The sequence below is a fragment of the Gobio gobio genome (genome assembly GCF_949357685.1).
Source record: "Gobio gobio genome assembly, chromosome: 12".
NCBI lineage: Eukaryota > Metazoa > Chordata > Actinopteri > Cypriniformes > Gobionidae > Gobio > Gobio gobio.
In genome coordinates this window covers 42,869,903-42,893,388 of record NC_137105.1, presented here as the reverse complement: position 1 = coordinate 42,893,388, position 23,486 = coordinate 42,869,903, and the positions used below count along the sequence as shown (strand labels likewise).

The 23,486-nt window shown below is 38.1% G+C and overlaps 1 protein-coding gene across 2 annotated transcripts; it reads left to right on the top strand.

Annotated features, from left to right (window-relative positions):
- Nucleotides 1-689: 689 nt before the first annotated feature.
- hif1ab (hypoxia inducible factor 1 subunit alpha b) lies at nt 690-22,784 on the top strand. 2 transcript variants are annotated; one of them, XM_079831382.1, is made up of 16 exons: nt 690-1,114; nt 1,603-1,647; nt 9,441-9,631; nt 14,087-14,232; nt 14,319-14,403; nt 14,488-14,597; nt 14,891-15,093; nt 15,652-15,758; nt 16,404-16,551; nt 16,711-16,967; nt 17,928-18,154; nt 18,291-18,407; nt 18,496-18,827; nt 18,976-19,066; nt 19,284-19,401; nt 21,402-22,784. In XM_079831382.1, the coding sequence occupies exons 1-16, from the start codon at nt 1,083-1,085 to the stop codon at nt 21,554-21,556; spliced, it is 2,364 nt and encodes a 787-aa protein (XP_079687508.1). In that variant the 5' UTR covers nt 690-1,082; the 3' UTR covers nt 21,557-22,784. The 2 variants fall into 2 exon arrangements, with proteins under 2 accessions (XP_079687508.1, XP_079687509.1); XM_079831383.1 differs by lacking the exon at nt 1,603-1,647 and having other exon boundaries at nt 748-1,114.
- The last annotated feature ends 702 nt before the right edge of the window (nt 22,785-23,486 follow it).

Below are 23,486 nucleotides of genomic sequence, written 5' to 3'. Positions count from 1 at the left end.
ACATTTAAAATGGGCTACTTCTAAAAGTTGAAAGCTTTTACAGTGTTGTAGAGTCAGATAGATTACCACAACTATGTGGTTGCAAGAGTGTTCCGGTTGATGGTTACCAGTATGTTGTTAAACAGATGCTAGGGTTATTGGATGACTGGTGTTTTGGTCGGTCGTTAGGTTATTTTAATTGGTTGTTCGAGTTTTCTGGCTGGTTGTTTTTTCTAGGGTGTTCTGTGTGGTTTCAAGGGGGGAAAAAATCTAAAACCAGCCAAAGCTGGTTGGCTGGTCTTTGCTGGTTTAAGATGGAAGTAGTTTGTTTAAACTGGTCTTCCAGCCTGGCCAAGCTGGTCTTTCAGCTGGTATCCCAGCTTGACCAGCTGAGACCACCCTTTGGACAAAAAGTGTCCAAAACCCCTCTAAAACCAGCCTGGGAGACCCGCTAAAACTAGCCAACCAGTTTAGGCTGGTTTTAGCTGAGGGTTTTTTCCAACAGGGTTCAGTTAGGCTACCTAATCGACCTCATTATGTTAATCTCAAAAAATAATAATAAAAGGTTTGACTTTTTATGTTATAACACTAATAGGCTACTGATTATAAACATGCCATTCACTGAACCAGGAAGAAAAAAAACTTGTAGGACAGGCAAATAATTTTAATGTACTCGATCTGTGGTCAAATCAATAATGGTTGATTACATCACACCGTGGCGGTCGATTGAACTGCTAGCTGATGTTGATGTTCCATCGGTTCTGTGGAAGAGTTTCTGCGTACGACATCGCCGTATGTGCGCGCTCCCGCTAGCGCCTCGTGGACGCGCGGAGAGTAGTAGGAGCGCAGGCACGGTTAACTCTTTGTACCGACCAGAAGCTGCACCGAGTGGGTGCCAGACAAATGACTTGACCTTCAGCGAACCGAAGGGTTGATCTCTGCAGTTTTGACGCTTTCAACACACCACAGTCGAATCGGATCATTTTATCGCGTTTGCTCGTTTACAAACATTTTTATTTGTTAGCAAGAGGTGGCCACGTCCTTAATTTTCTGGCCTCGTTGTTTGGAAAAACCTAACACATACTGAGTGGCTTCACCCAGGAATGGATACTGGAGTTGTCACTGAAAAGAAAAGGTAGGGATTCCCTTTTCTGTTTTAAAGAAAGTGAGCGGATTTTGTTATGTCTATGTAGTAGACAGACCGAAAGATCTTCATCCCCGTCACACCGAACGTGTCGCCATTTTGTGTTGGATGGAAAACCAAACAATTAATAACAAGTTTAAAGCGCTCATGCCGACTATGTGTTTTTAAAACCCCTTAAATATCGATACAAACCATACAAATAGTGAAATATGTTGCTTTGTGACAAAATATTTCGCTTTATTCGAGTTAGCAGAGTGTCTAGTGCCTGTCTGTGGAAACCGGCTAAGAAACTAGCGGTATGCTAACTTAAACTTCCACTGATTTATTGTTTAAACAGTTTATACTAGTATAGACACATTTCAGTACCAATGGTAGTGTGTAAACAAACTGTTTATATAGGCACATAAATCTTTGAGCATAAATGTCAAATTAATAATTGTAATAAACACAAAATGCATGCTCCGCTTCTTTTCCCATAGTGCAGACAGACAGATATCCAGACAGCCGTCTATTATACTAGAGGAGTAAGTAAATGGCATATTCTTTGTTCTTAGTTAAGTGGTTTGTACTTGGTATTCTGGCATTGTGTAATTAAGCTCTGAATGTTTTGATGCAGTTTATTTGTGAGATAAATGAGCCATGTGCTGAAAATAAAATCAATCCCTTCTTCACCCCTCAGACCACTTGACCCCACGGGTCTCCCTAACTCGTTGCCCTTGTTCAGCCAGCTCGTCTGGCATATTTGTGGATATAGCACTGGATGCTGGAATTCATCCTTGGTTTTTGCTGACAGTGTCTAGTACTTTGTCAGGCCTGTCATCAGTGTGGGCTCAAATGAGATGAGATGGAAAGAAGTGTTGTTATCGCTAAGACTGGAAAATGTTGCTTGGTTTTTACTGTACTAGTGAATTTACAGGAAGAATAAGACTGGCATTGTAGTTATGCTAAGATCCAGGGTGCCACCATTTACTTTGTTACAGTGTCATTTTGACCCTTGATTTTGTAGAACATTGACGGTTGATGAAAACTGTTATAGTTACAGTGTTCTCACGTTAAGAAGAATGCAAAGTGGTATTAATGTTAAAGGTTTGCTGCTTTTGTTTTGTCATAATGTGATTTTTGGTTTATTGTATTCGATCCGATTAGTGGCAATTTGACCCTGACCATATAAAACATACCCTGATTTTTAACACATTCATCTCAATTTTTATTCTATGTGTGATAGGCCCAATATAAAGTAAAATAACACCCTGTTTTCAGTGGCAATATTTTCCTGACATATATTTGGTTGGCAGCCAAGTTCAAGCAAGTACATGCTCTTCTCTCGAATCTTAATCACTCAGCATTGACGTCAAAGCAACTTCCTGCCCAGTCTTGTTGCAAGACCTCTATCAGTTTGAATGTTTAAGTGTGTCCCTCTTATCATATTTTCCTGCCACACAGACGATTTATCCTCTCGCCTCAAAGTTACTAGGGCAGATGTGTTTCCTTGCTGAATGGTCTCGGTCATGCAACCATTACTAGCACTGTGAGATCCAGTGAGAAGTGCTTGAATTCAGAGAAGAACATAAATGTCTCTGTTTTTAACTAGTTTAAAACCTGATGAAATGGCTGACAAACGGGAGAAACCTTGTGCACAACAAATACAGTCAGAAGACTTTTCAGTCTAGAAATCACCATCATTTACTATGGATTTACTGTAGTAACACTAACTGCACCATGATATTGTGACAGAAACGTGGAGTATTCATATTGAATATTTTATTACTGTAGCCACGTATTAAAGGAGTAATGGAATTTAATTACAATTTTCTTTTGTAATTTAAGCTATAGCATTTGTTCATTTATACTGAATGTATTTAGGCTGCTGTTTTTCATACAAATTCCATAGAAACCGTGGTATTGCGGTGCTATATGCATGGTTTTAACTGTGGTTATCATGATCTAAATGTATGCTACTATGGAAGACCAATGGTTAATTTGAATAAAACCCAAACAGGCAGAATATCTAAATTTGACCTTATGAAAATGACGTTGTTACAATTTTTACAGATGCAACTGTTTTGTTAATGAACATACATTTACATCTGCATCCTAACTCAAGCTACCACTACTGTCAACTCAAGCTACTGTTCAAATGTGCATTTCTAAGAGACAAAGCATTATTTATAGGAAACAATATTATTTTTGCAGCCTGCACTGCAAACTGTGCCAAAGATACATGCAATCAAAGTCAAGCAGCACAAAACATGATTTCATGATTTGAAACACCCATTAAAACATGCAGAAACTAAGAAATAAAAATCAAAAAATCAAACTTTAAAGAAATAAAGATTTTAGATTTATTGTGGTAATTAAAATCCTTGGGTCAAAGGGATGTCTATTGATTCTGTCACTGTCTCAAGGTCTTATGTGATCTATATGAATCCAATTAGACTGTGAATCATGCCATACAACAGTCCATCTTTTAGACTGCCATCAATTTTGGTTTACTGATCAATAGTCAACAAGGTATTTTTAGGAGCTCAAAAGCTTTGTTCTTAGATGGTAGTATTAGGCTGCGTGAAGAAAATCTTATATCATGCAAGTCATTTTGTATCATTAATATAATAGTATATCATAATGTAGTTAACCGTAATGCTTCTGAAAATTAGCAGATTTTTTTTTTAACATTTAAAGTGTAAATACCAAGTGTGCTAGCCTGACAAGCCAGACCCACATCAAGATGTTGGGTCTGGAAACTCACCATTGACAGGGCTCAATCCGAGGGTCGGGATGAATGGTTGTCTTTCAAATTCCCTCTGCACGCAATTGGATGGCGCCATGAGTGCCACAACCAACCAGAGCAAAGAAGAAGGTGAAGCCGAGCTAACGTTAGTTGATAGACTTTCGCCGTATCCGGTCGGCAAAACTTAGAACACATCTTCTTTTCTTAAGAATGACTTCAGTGCCGTTCTTTGTTCTTTTCTCAAAGAAAAGCTCAACTCCAAGTCTTCCAGGAGGCGCGGCCAAAGCCGATTAAAAAGACCGCTGTTCGTCAGCTTCTTTGTTTACGAGTATAGCACGCAGAACCTCCGCAACTCTGCCGTGACGTGCCGTCATTATGTTAAGCTCGCCTACCGACTCTACACACGCTGTGATTGGCCTGACCAGAGTTTGGTTTTTCCAGCTCTCAGGTCTACCGAGAGTTGCTAGACTACACTCGCGGCAAAATACATTTTCTGCCACTAGGATGCGTCTAGGTTTCTAGGCTACAAGTGTGCCACACAAGTCCTGAAAAGTGAAGCCAAAGCATTTCAATCGCCCCCAGGTGACTGGATGCGGTATTGCGTTGTTAAGTCTGACGTCACGTGGCAGCGCTTCCGGGTCCAAACGCTCGATCTCATACCACAAGAAAAACAACAAACGGTGCTAATATACACACACAATGAAATTATAATCATAACCTTTATCTCCATACCAAAATTCCAGATGGCCAGACAGTGATTCATCTTTTATAAATCGTTAAAACATTAATGTCTGTGACGCTGTGAGCACGGATACTGTTGTGTAGACTGTAAGTATTTAAAATGTTTAACTTTTTAAAATGTTTGATGTTTAATATGAATAAATAGCGCTCATAAACGGCCGCTGAAGGCATTCTCAAGTGAAACGAGTTGAGGCTTGGACCCAGAAACGGCGTTCCTTACGTCACAACTTAACGAGCGGATAGGTCATAAACCCCGCCCTCTCCATGAAATGGAATGGGACATAGACAAACAACAATCAAATTACACTTCAAATAATTTTTTTCCAAAGATGGTTCCTGTCATTTTTGGCTGTTTTTATCACGCTGATGTTAGTTCAAGTGTTCGTTCTTTAAGTTTGGTTTTATTTGATGCTATAAAAATGGGGGTGTGACGTTATGATTGACAGCTGAGATTGAAAGCTTCTCTGAGCGATGTAGTCACTGAGGCACTAGCGGACATTTTTCGGGAAATTCGGGAGGAGATTGGAGCTTTAACTTTTAATATCTACAGTTCCATAACTGTTTATTTCACACTAAGTTGTTTATTAGGCGGGAGCTTAATATCGCGACTCAACTCCGCACTCACTACTGCACAGACTCATGCTCCAAGCTGCTACTGCAAAGACTCGACCCAACATGTCAGCGCCATATTTGTACACTGGCGGCTTCACTTACGTCAACAAAAGAAAGTAAAGGCACGTTGTCTATCTTTTTTTGTACAATTTATGGTAAATACTAGGGGTGTAACTGTACACGTAGTTGTACCGAACCGTTTCGGTACACTATGAAAGGTTGTTTCCGCCATGAAATAAAAAATAAAAAGCTAATTGTGTCACTTTCTCACAATTCTGACTTTTTTCCCCTCAGAATTGCATGATACAGTCGCTGTTGCATATTATAAAGTCCGAATTGCGAGATACTGGCAATTCTGAGGAAAAAAGTCTGAATTGTGAGAAGTCAGAATTGCAAGTTTATATCTTGCAATTATGTCTTTATTTCTCGTAATTGCAAGTTTATATCCCGCGATTCTGTCATAACTCGCGTGGGAAAAGTCCGAACTGTGACTATAATTTGGTGCTATCGCCTGGCTTATCTGCAAACACGAGGAGTGACTGTGTCTTCCCAATATTTTTTTCTATTATTCAGCAGAATTATTTGTTATTCATTTTGAAGCCCCTATCCGTTTCTTTCTGAATAAGGTATTCGGCTTCGGGCACATCCCTAATGTTTCTTTACAGTTGCTTTGGATTTATTATCAATACGGGCTTGCAATTCACATGGGCAGGGTACTTTGTACTGTGTGTGTACTGGGTTTATTATAACACAAAGTTAAATAATTTAAATCAAAAAGGCAATTAGGTTTTACCAGTCAAATTAAACATGAGAAGCTGGTGATTGCTTTGGAAAAGGGACCGAATACAGCAAATTAAATTTGCATCAACAGATGCGGTGTCAGTTTGCTTTATTAGCCATCTTATCTTGATAGAAACACCCGTGTCAAAGGAAGCTAATGTATTTTTTTTTTAATCATACAATGCAACCTCATACGAATGCATTTACAGTTAAGTTCCAGCTACTCTGAGAACAGTCAGAACTGTAGACATGTATTAAGCGGACCATATATGGAACTTGCATAAGATAATCATGTACTGCACAGACACAAACAGGCTGATGCAATGAAATGCGCATATGAACATCCCCTGTGCGCAAGGGTTTTCCTCTGTTTCTGGCCAAATGATTTCCGCTTTACTTAAGCGAGAGCTTTGATAGGGAGGATGGGAGCAGTTAGGACACCTTCTGTCTCAAGATGCTGTTTTTTCCTGCTAGGGCACTAGGCTGTTTTAACCGGTTTCCTTCCTTTGTCTAAGTGTGGCTTTGACGGGTGACACAATGCCTGCTCATTGTTTTTCATTGCAGCTTTGACCGTGGAGCTCTCTTATGTGGAATATATAGATTTGTTGCCAGTTGCACAGAGACCTCAGTGGTCCTTTAAATTAGAAAAAGCTAAATCATGGAATCTGCATCATTTCACACATTAATTGTGGGTATACATGCTAGTTGACAGCAGTACGGATTACGGATCAAATGCGACCCTGCACTCTTAGTTAACAGGATAACAAAGGTTTTCTGAATCCCAAGTCACCATAACAAGTAAAACACCTCAAAGTCTGAAAGATGTTCAAGAAAACGATTTTATTGACAGTTCAGATTTAACGGCGAGCGGGTGCATGTGTTGGGTAAAGACTGCGGCTTGTTTGTGGATGTTATCATTAATTTGCATGTGTAAACATCATTCACTTAAAGGGGAAGTTTACCCAAAAATGAAAATTATCCCATAATTTACCCTCAAGCCGTCCTAGGTGACATTCTTTTTTCAGACAAATACAATCGGAGTTATATTTAAAAATGCCCTGGCTCTTCCAAGCTTTAAAATGGCAGTGAATGGCAGCCCAAAACTTTTATAATGGACATCCATCCATTATAAAAGTAATCCACACGCCTCCGGGGGGTTAATAAAGGCCTTCTGAAACGAATCGATGGGTTTTTGTAAGAAAAATATCCATATTTAACACGTTATAAATGAAAATATCTAGTTTATGGTGGGCCTTATTCAACCCGGAGTCGTGTGGATTACTTTTATAAAAAAACACATATTTTTATAATATGGTTTTTTTTTTTTACAATAAATCCTTTTTAATGATTTTTAGTCATAGGCTGTCTGCATACTAACAGGTAACCCATAATTTTTTTGTAAAATATTTTTTTCTGTAAAATATAGTAATAATAAGTATTATTGTAATAATACTGTTATATTTATTTATTACTGTTATATACATTTTTAATAATGAAAATGTTATTGTAATAGTAATATTTCTTATTTTATTTAGCAATAATAATAATAATAATTATTATTAGCCATATTAATATACAAACACAAAATGTTATATACACACTTTTCTTTTATAAAATTAAATAAATAAAAAATAAAAAAATTACAATAATTGCATCTTAAATTGCAATTGCAATTTTAACCAGAATAATCACAATTTAGATATTTTCCCCAAATCGTGCAGCCCTATAATGGATGGATGCACTATGAGTAAATCATGGGGCAATTTTTATTTTTGAGTGAACTATCCCTTTAATATGTATGTTTAAATATTGTATACCATTATTCATTTGGTTTGTAGTAGGGATGCACAGATATGAAAATTTTGGCCGACGCTGAAAATTCTATTTAAAAAAGTGGATAACTGATATATTTAGATATCATTTTTAAGAGCCTGAAAACAAAAACAAAAATCTCACCATTAAAAGCCATGTCCCAAGCACTTCAACCTACATCAAACATATACAGTACAGTAGCCTAGTTTGAACCAGTGTAAGTTTTAAGATGAATTTTACACTACTATGGCTTTATTTATTTAAAAAAAAAAACAATCTATTGCCTTACAAATAATAAAATAATGCCTTAATGATGCTAACAAGTCATAGGAAAACATTACTTATGTATAAAGAATAAAAAATGATGCATGGACAGTAATGACTTTATTTTAATAAAATTTAATTAATTAAAAAAATACCATATTGTTAATGAAAATAATATGAGTATGCGTTCTTCTTGTTACAATACGCTAAAACACGGGCATTCAAAGAATTCATAACATTCTTTTACAGTATTGTTCTCATTATAATTTTATGTAGCCATATGAGAGACTTGTTCGGCACACATTGCACTTAACTGTATTTTTCTTTTAGAACGTGATTTCAATCATATTTTAAGCAATTCTAGACCGTCACGGCGAACAGTGCACACCTGAAAAGTCTTAGCTGAAGGAAATTATCCATAATTTATCGGCTTTAATATATCGGCCAAATGTTCTTATCTAGCCGGTAACGATAACATTAAATATGAACATATATCGGCTAATACATCATTTATTTTTTGACGATATGCCATTTCATAATTGAAAATTTTACATGGAATACAGTTGAAAATAATTATTATTCTGTTGATGATATTACATGCAGACAAACCTAACACTACAGGGACACTGACGGCTCTCAGCCCTCCTAACTGCTGTTGGAAATTGCATGTCGTAATATAACTGTCCAATGCAACATTATTTCTCAGATGCATCTGGTCGAATTAAACAGAAGAACACCATTGAGTCATGTCTGTTTTTCAGACATTGACGTCTTTCAGCTGTTATTGCCATTTCAAATGTTGGCCAAATCCAGTTCCTTAATGATGTTTCCATATCTAATCTCAAATTCGTTTGATGCTTTCTTTTGTCAGCAGACCTGGTATTTGTATTACATTGTGCTCTTTGTTGCCCAGAGTATTGCTTGTTTTTTTTAGAGCCCTCCATTCTTGCATTAAACTGAAACACTTGTTAATTGTGTGGGAGTTTGTCTTGTAGGTCCCAAGGGTAATAGATATGCTTCTTTAGAAATCACGAGAGAGACTCATTTTTGCCTCTTATGGCTTGTTTGTGTGTAAAACTTTGTTCCTTGTAGTGCACCAAAAAGTTTATCTGAAAACTGTCTGACACAACAGCATTTATCACCGTTGGCTGACCTCCAAGGCCTGTAACTGTGTCCACACCCCTTTCACCAGCCAGTCACATTGAGGCTATCTTCCTGTCCTTTGACATTGCCCGTTTTGACGCCATGCAAATGAGAGATTTATTTAAAAAAACAGTAGACCTTGCTGCTGTGCTGTCCTCAAGCAATAGCTCAAGATGTCTCTCTTGTCACAAACACAGAGCCAAACTAACACTGCAATCTCCTCCCTTATTTTTCCAGGGTGAGCTCGGAGCGCAGGAAGGAGAAGTCCAGGGATGCAGCGCGATCTCGCAGGGGAAAGGAGTCTGAGGTGTTCTACGAGTTAGCACACCAGCTTCCCCTGCCACACAATGTCACCTCCCACCTGGACAAAGCCTCCATCATGAGGCTGACCATCAGCTATCTGCGCATGAGGGAGCTGCTCGGCTCTGGTCAGTTTGCTGATATGAATATTTGTATCTAGAAGTGCATAAGTTGCACCTCATGCAAAACTGATTCAAAACCTTGTCGCCAGTAGTTGGAGATAATATTTACAATCTGCACTGTCACTGGGGCAGTCCTCTAGTAGGTGCATGTTAGTACTAATTTGTACATTTTAGATACTACTATGTTTTTGATGCTAGGCTGCATTAATCTAAATTAAACCAAAATCGTGATTATGGTTAAGCACGGTTATGCAACAGCAAAAGACTGCGATATAATTAAATATATACACTGCGTTTTTCAGAGTGAAGGGCGGCACTGTGTTCCTTTACACGCAAGCAGCTCATGATCTGCTGTTTTCAGCATCTTGAAAACGCTTTTCCCAAACATTTTCCCAAACTTATAATGAGAAGCACTTGAAACCAGCTGTTGCCAGCTGAAGAGAAGCTTTAGGTCTCCCTGTGGTTTTGAAGACCGCCATGAGTATTATTATTGTAATTTTTCTGTTGTACTGTAAAAATAAAGTTATTCTTACTATTATTATTATTCTTACTATTAATTTACTATTAACTTTAATAATATTATAGGGCTGTAGCTATCTAATATTTTAGTAATCGAGTATTCTACCAATTTTTCCATCGATTAATCAAGTAAACGGATAAGAAGTAAATTTTCTTTATTAAAGAGCAATACTAAATATACAAGAGAAAATAAGACGGGTATCTTAAAGTGAACAACTAATTTGTTTCCTTTTTAGAAAAATTGTAAGTTTTATTGCTGAAATTGCATACATTAATATCTGTGAAAACTAAACCAATTTTGTGCATTCAATTGCCATATTATATTCAAAATGCAAATATATAAATAAAAAATAAATTTAAAACTACTATTAACTATTTGATTTGCTATTAAACCTACAACCTATAAATCAAAATAATAGCAATATAAATGCCTAAACATCGCATTTATGTTGTGCAAATTAACTTTCAAGTTTCAGCTTCAGCTCCGGTATGACACAAGCCTTTACTGTCTTCTGAAGGCTTTGTGGCTTTTGTAAGAAACAAAAAAATATTGGACAGGAAGGAAACTTGGAACAAGAACAAGAGTAGAGATGGGCATACTAGAGATGCGCGGATCAGCTCTAACGTCACAGAATCCGCTATTCAAAATAAACCATCACCCGCACCTGATTCAGATATCCGCACCCGATCGTCACATTACAATTATTCACATTTTCAGTGTTACGCACAATGCTATCATATCATATATATAAGCTACACTGAAGTCGGTTGCTTTCAAAACCCTTCTTTGGCAAAGTTACATTTCTTAAATAACCTAAACCAGGGTCGACAACCTATGCAGCACACGGAGGAGTAACTGCTGGAGCGTGAGGAAACACGAGAGATGTGTTTGTGTTTAATATCAGATAAAGTTCGTTGCACAGATCTAGGCTACATTTTGAGCTAATCATTCATCATAGTAACACAGCTTGTTTTATTAAGTTAGGAGCTATAAATAGCCTGTGATTAAAGTGTGAGATTTAAATTACACAAATCAATGAAAGCACACAGCTCTGAAAGCACGAGCGCTGCGCATCACGGGCACATAACAGTTACAGCTCGTTCTGCTATATGTTTGGCTTAGCTTTGAGCTGAAACAGAAAGTTAAAGAATGACACATTCATTGCGTTTTACTATGAAATGAGAGTTCTGCGTCATTATTAAAATCAACACATTAATGATTTATATCTCATCCACCCGCAATTTTTAGAATGTTACTTTTTATTACTTTACCCACCTGACCCGCGGATATAACCGCCTGCGCGAGTCCTTACACAATTTATCTTTCTCCAACATGACCGTGTGTAGTTAAATGCACTACACAAAGCTTTTTTGAATTCGAGTTACTCGAGGAATCGTTTCAGCCCTATAATATTATTTAAATACTTATTTTAAATGTATAGTAAAATATTACAATAGTAGTAATTCTTATTTATTTGTCTTGTAACTGCCTACAAACAAGCACTTTTTTATTACAATTACATTTTTCCCCACAAACTGTGCAGCCCTATTATGTGCCTTATGTGCCCATAAAGGGTGCCTACAGGTGCTGGTCATATAATTAGAATATCATCAAAAAGTTTATTTATTTCACTAATTCCATTCAGAAATTGAAACTTGTATATTATATTCATTCATTACACACAGACTGATATATTTCAAATGTTTATTTTTTTTTTAATTTTGATGATTATAACCGATAACTAAGGAAAATCCCAAATTCAGTATCTCAGAAAATTAGAATATTGTGAAAAGGTTCAATATTGAAGACTCCTGGTGCCACACTCTAATCAGCCAATTAACTCAAAACACCTGCAAAGGCTTTTAAATGGTCTCTCAGTCTAGTTCTGTAGGCTACACAATCATGGGGAAGACTGCTGACTTGACAGTTGTTCAAAAGACGACCATTGACACCTTGCACAAGGAGGGCAAGACACAAAAGGTCATTGCAAAAGAGTCATCTGTTCACAGAGCTCTGTGTCCAAGCACATTAATAGAGAGGCGGAGGGAAGAAAAAGATGTGGTAGAAAAAAGTGTACAAGCAATAGGGATAACCGCACCCTGGAGAGGATTGTGAAACAAAACCCATTCAAAAATGTGGCGGAGATTCACAAAGAGTGGACTACATCTGGAGTCAGTCTTCAAGAACCACTACGCACAGACGTATGCAAGACATGGGTTTCAGCTGTCGCATTCCTTGTGTCAAGCCACTCTTAAAACAACAGACGGCGTCAGAAGCGTCTCGCCTGGGCTAAAGACAAAAAGGACTGGACTGCTCACTGCTGAGTGGTCCAAAGTTATGTTCTCTGATGAAAGTAAATTTTGCATTTCCTTTGGAAATCAGGGTATCAGAGTCTGGAGGAAGAGAGGAGAGGCACACAATCCACGTTGCTTGAGGTTCAGTGTAAAGTTTCCACAGTCAGTGATGGTTTGGGGTGCCATGTCATCTGCTGGTGTTGGTCCACTGTGTTTTCTGAGGTCCAAGGTCAACGCAGCCGTATACCAGAAAGTTTTAGAGCACTTCATGCTTCCTGCTGCTGACCAACTTTATGGAGATGCAGATTTAATATTCCAACAGGACTTGGCACCTGCACACTGTGCCAAAGCAACCAGTACCTGGTTTAAGGACCATGGTATCCCTGTTCTTATTTGGCCAGCAAACTCGCCTGACCTTAACCCCATAGAAAATCTATATGGTATTGTGAAGAGGAAGATGCGATATGCCAGACCCAACAATGCAGAAGAGCTGAAGGCCACTATCAGAGCACTCTGGGCTCTCATAACACCTGAGCAGTGCCATAGACTGATCGACTCCATGCCACGCCGCATTGCTGCAGTAAATCAGGCAAAAGGAGCCCCAACTAAGTATTGAGTGCTGTACATGCTCATACTTTTCATGGTCATACTTTTCAGTTGGCCAAGATTTCTAAAAATCCTTTCTTTCTATTGGTCTTAAGTAATATTCAAATTTTCTGAGAGACTGAATTTGGGATTTTCCTTAGTTGTCAGTTATAATCATCATAATTAAAAGAAATAAACATTTGAAATATATCAGTCTGTGTGTAATGAATGAATATAATATACAAGTTTCACTTTTTGAATGGAATTAGTGAAATAAATCAACTTTTTAATGATATTCTAATTATATGACCAGCACCTGTATTAGTACCACTATGCTTTAAGCCCCGTTTCCACCTAAATTACCCGGAACAATTTGTCCTAGTAACTTTTTCCCTCAGACCTGTTGCTGTCTGTATTTCTATCATGGTCTAAAGTATCGTGAATATTAGTCCGGTGACGTAGGACTGCACGCGACTTCCCAGAGCCCACTGGATTTCATCTTCCACAAATACACTTAATAAAGCCTGAACCTCGTCGTCGGTCCATCGGTTGTATTTTTTAAACTTCATTGTTGACTCGAATAGCAAACAACTCTTACTGCACACACCACAAATTACTTTTAGGTTGAAATAAAAAGCTGGGTGAGCTCAACCAATCAGCATGTTCAGTGCCCAAGTCCCACCCCAGAAAGTTCCTGAACTTTGAAAAAGTACCACCTCGCGAGCAGGGCCGTTTTGAGGGGGACATTTTTACCCAGAACTTCATTTAGACCCCGGTTCCTGCGGTGGAAACGCGGCTTTAGATTCTGTGTAACTTATCTACCTCTCAAGAGCACATATTAATGCTAGGTACTATAGTGCCCCCTTTAGGTATTAACACGTACTGTATCTTCACCTCAAGGGTGCATTACAGTACTGGTTTGTGCCTTTTATGTTCTAACATGCATACTGGCCTAGTGACAAGTTGTTGAAACTGTAAAGGTGCCATATATAAATTGTGGATATGGCGTAATGTATGACTATGACTATGCATATGTTAGATTGCTATTGTTTGACTGTGCAGATGACACGGAGAAAGAGAATGAGGTGGAGAGCCAGTTGAACGGCTTTTATCTGAAGGCCCTGGAGGGTTTCCTCATGGTCCTGTCTGAGGATGGAGACATGGTTTATCTCTCTGAGAATGTCAGCAAGAGCATGGGCCTTACACAGGTTGCCAGATGTTTAGATTTTATTCTCTGCTGTTTAGATTTAAAGCTTATGGTGTAGCTAACTATCTCTGCACTCTTTTCTCTCAGTTTGATCTGACTGGTCACAGCCTCTTTGAATTTTCACACCCATGTGACCATGAGGAGTTGAGAGAGATGCTGGTCCATAGGACGGGTGAGTCACGCATGGTCACTGCAAATTTTTCTGCAGAAATCCATTAATAACAAATGTATTAAGACAAGTTTTGTCCATGTTTAGGATCAAAAAAGACCAAGGAACAAAACACAGAGCGCGGCTTCTTCCTGCGTATGAAGTGCACACTCACTAGCAGAGGACGTACTGTCAATATCAAGTCTGCTACGTGGAAGGTGAGATGTCTGAATTGTGACGCAGTTTTCGCACTGTCACTAATCTGATGGTATCCACACCTTATATTTGGTTTTCCCCCTTAGCTTTACCTTTTCCTGGTAGAATTTATGTATTTGTTTTAGAAGATAAGATTGTAGATTCCCTGACTTTATTTTAAATGTTTCATTAATTTTGGTGACATTGCAAATATACACAAAGATACTCTAGGAAACTCTTGAGTCCTATTGTGCGTAGAGCATCCATTTAGTGATTTTTATGTATGTCTGACTTGCTCTTCTCTCTCCTGCTACAGGTTCTTCACTGTGTTGGTCACGTCCGTGTGCAGGAGCGCAGCGAGGCTTCAGAAGACTCTGGCTTTAAAGAGCCCCCTCTGACCTACCTTGTGGTCATCTGTGAGCCCATTCCTCATCCCTCAAACATCGAGGTGCCTCTGGACAGCAAGACCTTCCTTAGCCGTCACACTCTGGACATGAAGTTCTCATACTGTGATGAAAGGTTAGCAGAGAGATGTAATGCTGTCATATACACAAAACAACAATCACATTTCCCCCAGATTAGGTAATGGACAGATTTGCAGATGACCTCTTATCTTTTTTCCCTTTATTTTGTTTCAGTGTGAATGGTTTTGCCTTCCCCACTTAATTTCCCCATTCCACATTTTGTCTTTTCTTTTTGTTTTTACCTTGATGGTATCTGTACCTAGCAATGAATGATGTGCATGCGTACGAGTTGTTTACATCTCTTTAAATAAAAGTAATGCTGCAGAACTGGTTTAGCAACAAAAGCCTGTGTTCTGAACTTTTACGAATGTTATTATCGCCGCCTAGTGGCAGAAGCCAGGGGTGTTTTTTTAAGCCTCTGCTAACCGTGAAGCAGTTGCATGGACTCTGCTTTGGAGAAGCCAGAAATGCAGAACTGTTTTGTTAATATTTTGAACAGTGCTGTTGTTATTCTTAACTAAAACTATTAAATAACCATTAAATGAAATATATATTTCAGCATGTAGCTAATAAATGCGCACACAATCCTCTCAATTCTGATTCTTTCCCAAAGGATCACAGAGCTGATGGGATATGAGCCAGATGATCTGCTGAACAGGTCAGTGTACGAATACTATCACGCCCTGGATTCAGATCACCTCACCAAGACACATCAAAACTGTGAGTATCTGGATTTAGATAATCGTTGGGCATAGTTTACTAATTTAGTACAGGTGACAATGTCTACTGGCACGTTTCCACGGAGCAGTACGGTTCAGTATGGTACGCCATTTGTGAATGGTACCCTAATTCCGAACCATACACTTTTTTGGCACCCCTCCGTTGGGGTAACTAGCACAGTAGTCTGGTACTAAAGGGTGGTGCTAGACTCACTGCAGAACATTGATTGGTTGACAGAGAAACGTCATTTGCGTGTGCTTTTTCAGCTGTGTTTTTCCTTGCAGCCTGCAGCCTTGGCTCAAACAAAGCGTGTCGTCATCTTATTACAACACCCACATGCCAAGAAGCAAGAACAAGATCTGCTGCATGTCGTCCATTGTTGTTTACTGTGTCACTTTCTTCTACGTGCGAGAATGACATCAATCGCTACACCACGCCTATCATAAGGATGCTGTTGGCGGTGGAAACGCAAGCCGGATCAGGGTTTAGCATCCCGAATCGTACTGAACTCTACTGAACCATACCGCACTGCTCAGTGGAAACGAGCCATACCTAATCATGATAGAGGTTTTAATTCTACATACAAAACTGCTACAAAAGATGTCTTGTGAAAAACTTCTAATTGGAGAATGCAATTTTTCCCAGTGTTCGCAAAGGGCCAGGCTTCCACAGGCCAATACCGCATGATTGCTAAGAAAGGTGGTTTTGTTTGGGTGGAGACTCAGGCCACCGTTATCTACAACCCCAAGAATTCACAGCCACAGTGCATTGTGTGCGTCAACTACGTTTTAAGGTATTCATCTTATTGTGTTTTTTGTTGCATCTTTTCAATGGACCAGTGTTTTTATAGAAACAAAAGTTCTCTGGTGTATTGAGTGTGTGTATGTATGTAAATATAATCACAAATGCATCCGTGATCATATTTCTAACATAACTGTTCTATCCCGTCCAGTGGCATTGTGGAGGGGGATGTTGTCCTGTCCCTGCAGCAGACCATGAAAGAGCCCAAGGCTGTAGAGAAAGAGAGCCAGGAAGTGGAAGATGAGGAGTCTGAGTTGAACATGCTCAAACTCTTCAAACCAGAAAGCCCCGAGTGTAACATGAAGAACTCTGTCCTTTATGAGAAGCTTAAAGAGGAGCCCGAGGCCCTCACTGTGTTAGCGCCTGCAGCAGGAGACACCATCATCTCTTTGGACTTCAACAACTCAGGTGATTTCTGGTGGATGGTTACATTTTTAAATGGAACAAATGAAACTTTGCTCACTTTGACAGCAACTTGCAAGAAACAGAACCCATTCGCTTTCAATGAGAGCTGGCAATTTGAGTCAACATGAGCAAAGAGCGTGTGTTTATTATTATATTTATTCTCATTGTCATTGTTCTCATCTTGTTTAGCCATAGATGACAGTCCTGCAACTTGTATGAACACTTCCCCTCCGCAATGTTCTTTTTTTGAGTAAAAATAAAAGTTTACCGTGTGTGTGTTGTATATACTACTATTCAAAAGTTTGAGGTCATTAAGACATTTTTGTTGGTGTTTTTGAAAGAACTCTCTTATGCAGTCTCAAGGCTGCATGTATTTGTTCAAAAAATACAGTAAAAACAGTAATATAATGAAATATTTCAATTTAAAATAACTGTTTTCTATTTTAATATGTATTTAAAATGTAATTTATTCCTGTGATGGCAAAGCTGAATTTTCAGCAGCCATTACTCCAGTCTTCAGTGTCACATGATCCTTCAGAAATCATTCTATGTTGATGTTTGGTGCTCAAGAAACATTTATTATTATCAGTGATGAAAACATTGAACAGCATTTATTTGAAATCAAAATCTTTTGTAACAATGTAAAAAATTTAAAAGTCTTTACTGTCGGGTTTGATCAATTTAACGCATTCTTGCTGAATAAAATAATTAAATTATTTTTATCAAAAAAAAAATTCTTACTGACCCCAAAATGGTAGTGTATTGTACCATTACATTCAAATATGTTCCCTCTGCAGCTTTTTAATCTTATAAAGATAGAAACATGTACAAGACTATTCACTAATCCTCTAAGGCTGTTTGAGAAAAATGGAGTCATAATCTTAGTTTAGTAAGAAATGAAATCATACACACAATTCTTTGGTGTGCTGCCAATAATAATTATAAGTATTCAATTCCCTCCAGACTCTGACATGCAGCTGCTGAAGGAGGTGCCTCTCTACAATGATGTCATGCTGCCCTCCAGCAGTGAGAAGCTGCCCATCAGTCTGTCTGCGCTGACCCCCAGTGACTCCACCCCCGTTCTGTCCAAACTAGAGGCCGTAGCGGAGGACTTCCCTTTCAGCTCGGTTTCCGATCATGTTCCAGACTCCACAAACAAACTCTCCACATCTGGACTCGGCTCCTCAGGGGTAAACGACAAATTAAATGCTTGCTATTTGTAAGCCAGTATTGTTGCTCATTTCAAAATGATTGCTGCTTTTTAAGGGCTGACTAGATCCTGCGTGTCTCAAAGACTTACTTTAGTTGGTTTGTTTTGTTCCTTAGCCCAACAGCCCCATGGATTACTGTTTCCAAGAGGACATCAGTTCTGAATTCAAACTGGACCTGGTTGAAAAACTGTTTGCTATTGATACCGAAGCAAAGACCCCCTTTACCTCCCAGGTAAACCTTTTATCTGTCATATATCTCTCTGTAATGGTCATTTATGCATTTGCATAAACTTCAGAACACACATTTCTGTGACCGCTAGGCCATGGATGATCTCGACCTAGAAATGCTGGCTCCATACATCCCGATGGATGACGACTTCCAGCTGCGCATCCCCTCTCCACTGGATCCACTCCCCTCCAGCTCTCTCTCTGTTTCGTCCATGAGCTCCCTGTTCCAGCCCTTACCCTCCCCTGCATCTCCAGCCTCTTCCTCCAGCAGCGCAGTGAAGCTGGAGCCATCATCACGGGCCCCTTCGCCTCTGCATCTGCTGCAGGAGGTGTGCAGCGCTCCCGTCTCGCCCTTCAGCGGCAGCCGGGACACTTCCCCGGCAAGATCCACCACCCCACAGAGCAGCAATCAGCTCAATAACAGGTAAAGCTCTCATTGGCACAACTTCCTGCTGGCATCATCAACAATAGTCAATCTCAGTGAGATCAATTCGCACAGAGATCTGGACTTCCTTTTAGATGACATTACTTATAGATTATCTGATCTTCTGTTTGTTGCTCCAATTTCTCAGAGAGCTGTCTCCAAAGATGTTAGCCATCCAGAATTTCCAACGTAAGAGAAAGCTGGAGGAAGTGACATCACTTTCTGAGGCTGTTGGACTGGTCAGTATGTTAATAGATTTTATGTAAAGAGGCATACATATAAGTACACTTTAATTTGTTAAATGCTATTTTTAATATTAGTATTTCATTAATTAAATTGTTTTATGCCCTATACCATTTTATTTTTTGCATACAGGGAAACATGGCTGATAAATAAGTGATCTTTGTGAGATCTGTTTTCCATATAAACTAATGGCCACTCTACTATTTCCTGCAGGGTGCTTTGCTTCAGAGTATGGACGGTGCTATAGAGCCTGGAAAAAGGGCAAAGGTTTTAGAAGTCAAAGGATCGAGTGTGCTCGGGGGAAACAAAACCATTCTTATACTGCCCTCTGGTGAGTGACGAGACCATCATCACGGTATCATCTATTTTATGGAAGTCGGTATCAAACAGAAGTCGCCGTAGTCTTTTCTTCCCTATAGTGACATACATCCGAGTGAAACGGCTTCTGAAATGAGAATAAAAATGTTGTAGCGAGACTTAATTTCGTCCTTCGGGAAATGATTGGATCGTAGGAAGTTGCCAGTTTGTAGTCAGTTGTGGCGGATATTTTACCCCCACCCTTCTGACGTCATTAGGAAGGGAAGCCGAGGTTAACGTTTTTGATTTAAAGATTACGCATGCACCTAAATAAAAATTATATAAATTAAAAAATAATGATGCAACACTGTAACATTCTGTAAAAAAAATGTATATGTTTTGATTTCATGGTAGCTTTAAACGTACATGCAGTTGTAAGTAAACCAGTTTATGTAATTTACCGTCTTTTCTCACTAAATATCTTGTTTTGGTTAATTGCATAATCTAATAATTATTGCATTATCAGTAATACAATTGTGGATCATAATTTTTTTTCAATTGACCTGGCACTTAATAGATTAATAAATAAATAAATAGTCATTCAAGAGTACATTCAAATGTAATTTATACATGCAGTGACAATTTCTTTTTAAATGTGGGGCTTAAAGTAAAAATACATATATGACACTGGACCACAAAACTAGTCATAAGGGTAAATTTTTTTTTAAATTGAGATTTATACATAAACAAAATAAATAAGCTTTCCATTGATGTATGGTTTGTTAGGATGGGATGATAGACCTGTCACGATAACAACTTTTTGTTTCGCGATATATTGTTCCAGAAATAATTGCGATAAACAATTTTATTGTCATTTTAAGACTATTTTATGCCACTGAATATATAATCCTAATATAACAGCATAATAATGCAAGTAGACCTACACACTTTCAAATGACAACCTTTTAAATCTTGGGAATGAAGGGTAAAAATTATATTATCCAAAAAAAATTGAATAAATAGTAAATAAACATTTTCCCTTTTGAAATGGCTTTAACCCTCGTCATTCTGTGTTGACATTTATATGTGCACCGGAACAGGGGATTGCAGCTTTGAAATCGAGACCATTTGGGCTTATTCTTCCAAACTGTCAGTAGTTGTCAGGAAAACACTACAACGCCTCAAATGGCGCCTTTTTTACCTGTCGATAACCGCTCTGTGTATAAATTAACTGCCCGAGATCCACTTTCGCCTCCGTCACGGAAAACATACAAGCACAATCGAGTAAAATGTTGGTGACATTCATTATCATGTAAACATAATGGGCGATATATTGCATCACAAAAATGATTGAGGTCATGTACATATATTGATTATTGCGACAGGCCTATGGGACGATATTTGGCCGAGATACAAGTATTTGAGAATCTGGAATCTGAGGGTGCAAAAAAATCTTAATATTGAGAAAATCGCCTTTTACAGTTGTCCAAATGAAGTCCTTAGCAATGCATATTACTAATAATAATAATACATTTTTGATATATATATATATACGGAAGGAAATTTACAAAATGTCTTCATGGAACATGATCTTTACTTAATATCCTAATGATTTTTGGCATAAAAGATAAATTGATAATTTCGACCCATACAATGTATTGTTGGCTATTGCCACAAATATACCCATGCAACTTATGACTAGTTTTGTGGTCCAAGGTCACATATGTTGTTGTACTGGACATATGTCCAAGAGAGTAGACTTTGGAGAAAAGTAGTTTGGTGTAATTTTTAAATTAAAATTTCATACAAAAATTAGGCAGACAGCTTTGTTTAATTTTTTTTAAATATTCTCGAAAGCAGTAATGTGTACCCAAGATGCTGATAGCCATTATAAAAAACACAGGAAAACCATATTCATGATTTAAATTTACTTTTTTGTATTTTGTTTTACTTTTTACGACATTCATCTTAGCGTTTATATATTATACAGTTGTCAGTAAATCAGTTTGTATTCTTTCCCCTCTGACTCTGTAGATGTGGCCAGTCGTCTGTTGTGCAGTTCTTTAGAGAGCAGCGGCGGGCTGCCTCAGCTAACACGATACGACTGCGAAGTCAACGCTCCCGTACAGGACCGCCATCATCTGCTCCAGGGAGAGGAGCTCATGCGTGCTCTGGACCAAGTCAACTGAACTCCGCTGTGTTTAGCGATTCTGGACATTGCATCCCTCTCTCTCGCCCCTTGACCCCCATGATCCCTGAAATCTGCCTCCTTTTATTCCACACCCTAATATTCTCTATAAACCCCAGTGTTTTAATAATGTAACAGATGACGTGCACCTTCTATTGATCCCGTCAGTGATGCGAAGAGGAGCCCAGAGGGAGTCCATCCGTGTGTAGAGGGCCTGGAGACAGGAGCATAATGTAACTTCACAGTGGCATCACAAGAGATAATAGCCTTAATGTCAAATGCACAACTTAACCCGACACGCCGATGCGTACAATCTCCCACACTCCCTCTGGATTCCCTACTTTCACCTAAAAACCTCCCGTTGTGTTTTATCCCCCCCCAAAAGTGTGTGTATTGTAGCTACAGTCGCACAATAATCTATTTTCTTAAGACAGAATACCAGCAGTCCATGCAATATACGAAACCATTTTTACGAATATGTACTTTTAATGAAAGATTGAACAATTTATTTTTTTCTCTTCTCTGTTTTATTGTGTAACGGTTACGTAAAAGCTCTGTGTGTGCACTCACAGGCTCAATGGTTAAAAGCTGTTGGATGTTTGAGTGCTGCTTTTCGTTGCATTGATATTTGCTAGCATAACTTTCAGTTTTCTCTTGAACAGCACAGATGAATTGTAAAAGAGCCATTGAAAGTAATGGAGAATGTGCAAAAAAGGGAATTCACAATCACGTTATGATGTTCTCATCATGGTTTTTGTCTCAAAGAGGTTAACAGATTTATAGTTTAATTATGCAATAGATGTTTTATGTTTTTAGGGATTTCATTTTATTTCTGTTTCTCTTTGTGGTAGATGCTTAATGCTTGTAAGAAGTCATAGCTGGTAACCATTGTTCTTCTTCATGAGCAGTTTTAGATCATGCAAAGCTGACGTATCATTTGTCCCAGTTTTACAAGTATTTATAATGGCATTAGAACATGAATGCTTAGTTTTAAGGAAGACAATATTTGTTTTTGCTATGCTTTCAGATGAATGTCAGCCTGTTGACGATGTCTTGCAAATATTTTATGACCTTCTATCTTGTTTTTCAGTAGGAAAGACATTTTCTTTTTATGTTATTGTAATCCTCTGTTCACTTATCTCTGCAGTCTCCAGTCTTCTCCTTTATTCTCTTAACACTAAATGTATTGTTTATCGCATAAATCAGTAAAAGACAATTGTGGACCAGAATTTTGTGAAGCATGTTTCAATTGACTTGACACTTTATCATCATTGTTGTAATTATTTTTTTCTGGATCTATTAAGTTATTCATAAGTACACTAAAATGCAATTCATCCACAAATTGACTTGAATACATTGTAATGATGAACATTCTTTCATTTTGTTGTGTCACTGTCTGGACATAAAGAACAGCTGAAATTCTTGGTGGAAAACTTAGTGATAGTTCACACAAAAATGAAAATTGTCATCATTACTCACCCTCGAGTTGTTCCAAACCAGTATGAAGTTATTTATTCTGCTGAACACAAAATATAATTACATTAAGCAGTAAAGCAGCTTTGTTTTAAAATATGAAATGTATGAATTGCGTTTTTAAAATAAACTTTTTTTGTTCTATTAAAATCGTAAACATATGCTGAAAGCCATTGTAAGAAGCACTGGAAACCTTAAGAAAACTAAATTATAGTCACGATTGAAATATCATGATTACATTGGCTGATACAATTGCATTTAAGGCCGTTTTTATAATACGGTTTTTCACAATTGCTAAAACGCTAAACTCAATTCTCTGAACCAAATCTCAAAGGCCTTCACGTGCCGCTTGAACTGTGGCCTGTGGCTGTCACGTCACAATAAAGAGCGCCAAAGCGGTATTTATTGTTTTAATTTTGTAATAAAATCAACAGAATTTGAAATCTTACACTTTGTTT